At 58.6% G+C, this 3,532-nt stretch overlaps 1 protein-coding gene across 1 annotated transcript; it reads left to right on the top strand.

The window, feature by feature from the left end:
• The first annotated feature begins 687 nt into the window (after positions 1–687).
• On the top strand, positions 688–1,470 carry LOC128947981 (gap junction beta-3 protein-like). Its single transcript, XM_054292532.1, has one exon. It carries the CDS (start codon positions 688–690, stop codon positions 1,468–1,470), a length of 783 nt encoding a protein of 260 aa, XP_054148507.1.
• Positions 1,471–3,532: the final 2,062 nt, after the last annotated feature.

Raw genomic sequence — 3,532 nt, 5'->3', positions numbered from 1 at the left:
AAAACAGATCCCTGGCATGTCCCAGCACACCAGCTGGGACAGGAGCAGCCATTTCCCCTTTGGCTGGTGATCCTGGCCTGCTCCAGCAGATCGTGCTGCCAGTTTGCACCAGCACACACAATCAGGCACGGAGCTGGTGGCAGGGACTTGGCCGGGTGGCTCATCCCTGACAGCAAAGGCTCTGTCAAGAGGAAGTGCAGAGGGATTGAGGAAGTGTAGAGAGAGATTATCACCAGGAGTGAGAAGATGGGCTTTACTGTCTGCAAGGGTGAAGAGCCCCCATCCTAGATGAGTGTAATGTGGTGAGGGAGAGGATTCATAGGATGGAGTACACTGCCAAGCTCGACATGGCTAATAGGAAGAGTAGGCCTAGGTTAAGGTCTGCTAAGGAGAATGGAAGGGGCAATGGGGTTCAGATTGAGATTGCTAGAAGTAAGGCTAGTACTGGGGTTGCGATAAATAAGATTGGGGAGGATGTTGGTGGTCAAATAGGTTCTTTGATAAATAGTTTTACTCCATCTGCTAGAGGTTGTAGGAGCCCGAATGGGCCAACAATGTTTGGGCCCTTTTGGCCTTGTATGTAGCTTGTATGTAAGTGAGAGTTAGTGCAGCTAGAGATGTGCAGTGGGGTCTCCATTGCTCCTTCTGCCTCTCCAGGGTGGGTGACCCTGGTCTCCCTCAGCTGCCATGGATTGGAAAACGCTGCAGGGGCTGCTCAGCGGGGTCAACAAGTACTCCACAGCCTTCAGCCGCATCTGGCTCTCCATGGTCTTTGTCTTCCGTGTGCTGGTCTACGTGGTGGCGGCCGAGAAGGTCTGGGGCGACGAGCAGAAGGACTTTGACTGCAACACGCGGCAGCCGGGCTGCACCAACGTGTGCTATGACCACTTCTTCCCCATCTCCCACATCCGCCTCTGGGCCCTGCAGCTCATCTTTGTCACTTGTCCTTCCCTCCTGGTCATCATGCACGTGGCCTACCGGGAGGACCGTGAGAGGAAGAACCGGGAGAAGAACGGAGAGAATTGCCCCAAGCTCTACAGCAATACAGGCAAGAAGCACGGCGGGCTGTGGTGGACCTACCTGTTCAGCCTCTTCTTCAAGCTTGTCATAGAGATCCTGTTCCTCTACCTCCTCCACAAGATGTGGGACAGCTTCGATTTGCCACGGCTGGTCCAGTGCACCAACGTGGATCCGTGTCCCAACACCGTGGACTGCTACATCGCTCGGCCAACCGAGAAAAGGGTCTTCACCTATTTCATGGTTGGAGCTTCCTCCATCTGCATCGTCCTCACCGTCTGTGAGATCTTCTACCTCATCTTCAAGCGAGTTGTCCAGAGGACAAGGAAGTGGAGGAAATCCAAGCGCTCCGTCAGCTACAGCAAGGCCTCCACCTGCCACTGCCACGTCAAGTCAGAGGAGAAGGACAGCAAGTCCCAGCCGAGGTGTGTGGCAGCCCTGACTGCTCTCTGAGGGGTGCTGGGGAGGGTGGTGGGGGAAGAATGTCCTGGTATGTGCCAGGGATGGTTGGCACCACGGGTGACCACCAGACTCTTCAACCAGGACCGCAGTGGCTGTAAGGGGAGGGGGACACATCCAAGGGAACTCTCCTGCTTGGGACCACGGGCACATCCCTGGCTGTCCCAGTGGTGTGGACACGCTTGCTGGCAGGTTGGTGCTGGCCATGCCTGAGTGTGTCTGTTCTTCCCACAGAGGAGAAGAGCTGTGACCTCACATCTACCCCAGCCGGTTCACATTCCCCTCAACTTGGCTTTTCCAGCCTAGCAAATCCCTGAACCCTCAAGAGTCGACCTGTGTGAAAACTGACTAAACCCAACAAAGTAATGTCCCTGGAGAGAGACCCACGGGTGCCTGAGCAGACACAGGTAAGGCAAGGGCAGCCCTGGAGCTCTGCAGGTGGCAGTGCCACAAGCATGGACATCACAGCAGCACACAGATCCTTGTGTCCAGAGCTCCTCTTGGGTCCTGCAGCTCTGCTGCTCTAGGCTGGGTGTGAGTGCCCCCAGCTGGTGCCCAGCCAGGGCTGGTGTCACCCAGTGTGTGCCAGTCCTCCCAGCTCACCGTGCCTCACTCATGCACTGCTTTCTTTTGTACCAAGAAACCAAAGGAATTCTGGGCTCCGTGGCCAGACCTCTCTTCATGCACCCAAAGTAATGACAGAGGACCAGGGCTCCAATCTGTTGGCAACTGTTCTGCTGGCCCAGTTTGTCCAGTTTGCTATTCCTCCCCCTTGTCTCACACAAGCACCAAGCCATGTCTTGCCCAAAAGCTCTGCTGCTTCCCTTGGTGCCTCTGTGTCCCCCTCACCTCAGATGCACATCACACCCAGCACAAGCTACAGCTCCAAAAGCCCAATAAATGTCGTTTTTGGAGACACCAAAATCTGCTCTGCACACTGGAAATTGGGGGACTGGTGAGGGCAGAAGACATGGATGTGCAGAGGTTCCTCAGGAGCCTGCAGCCAGGTCCTTCTCATCCGCCTGAGCTGGGCATTGGCCGAGCCCACAGCCAAGCTCACGTCCGCCCGTTCCGCCTCTCCCAGCTTGTCACGCGTCGTTAAACTTTAATTCAGCAGAACCTCACGCTGGCCCCCAAGGAAATCAAGGAGGGATGAGCATCAATTATTTACTAAACCTTGATAAATATTACAATAAATAGAAATTATTTCCATTTAATCTCTCCTTAAGCAGCACTAGCGGAGGGTCGGCTGTTCCCAGCCCTGCTCAGCCCGCCCGCGTTTCACAGCCCCACCGGGGTGTGCTGAGACCCCCGACAGCAAAACTTCGTCTGGAGCCTGCGAGGGAGTTCCCGGCCGGCCTCCGGTGGGGCTCATCCCAGGAACCGACGGGACGAGGGATCGCAGCTGGGCTCTGATAGGGCTCAGCCCGGGAGCCTGCGGGATACGGGATGGGGGCCAGGCACGGTGCAGTTTATCCCGGGAACCGACGGGACGCGGGATCGCAGCTGGGCTCTGATAGGGCTCAGCCCGGGAGCCTGCGGGATACGGGATAGGGGCCAGGAACCGGTGGGGTTCATCCCGGGAACCGGTGGGATGTGAGATGGGGGCCAGGCACCGGTGGGGTACATCCCAGGAACCGATGGAATCGCAGCTGGGCTCTGATGGGGCTCAGCCCGGGACCTTTCGGGATACGGGATGGGGGCCAGGCACGGTGCAGTTTATCCCGGGAACCGACGGGACGCGGGATCGCAACTGGGCTCCGGTGGGACTCAGCCCGCGAGCCTGCAGGATGTGGGATGGGGGCCAGGCACAGTGAGGTTCATCCCGGGAACCGGCGGGATGCGGGGCTCCGGTGGGGCTGGGCTCCGGTGGGGTTCAGCCCGGGAGCCTGCGGGATACGGGATAGGGGCCAGGCACCGGTGGAGTTCATCCCAGGAACCGGCGGGATGCGGGATCACAGCCGGGCTCCGGTGGGGCTCCAGCACCACCCAGCGCCCGCCGCGCCGCACGGAGCCTCGGGGGCAAACCACGAGCGCCGCAGCCGCGGTCCGGGCG

The sequence above is a fragment of the Melozone crissalis genome, unplaced genomic scaffold (genome assembly GCF_028551555.1).
Source record: "Melozone crissalis strain CALT ecotype California unplaced genomic scaffold, PUWL_Pcris_2 ptg000111l_1, whole genome shotgun sequence".
In the NCBI taxonomy this organism is placed as follows: domain Eukaryota; kingdom Metazoa; phylum Chordata; class Aves; order Passeriformes; family Passerellidae; genus Melozone; species Melozone crissalis.
The sequence above is the reverse complement of the archived record's forward strand: the minus strand, read 5'-3'. Positions and strand labels throughout refer to the sequence as shown.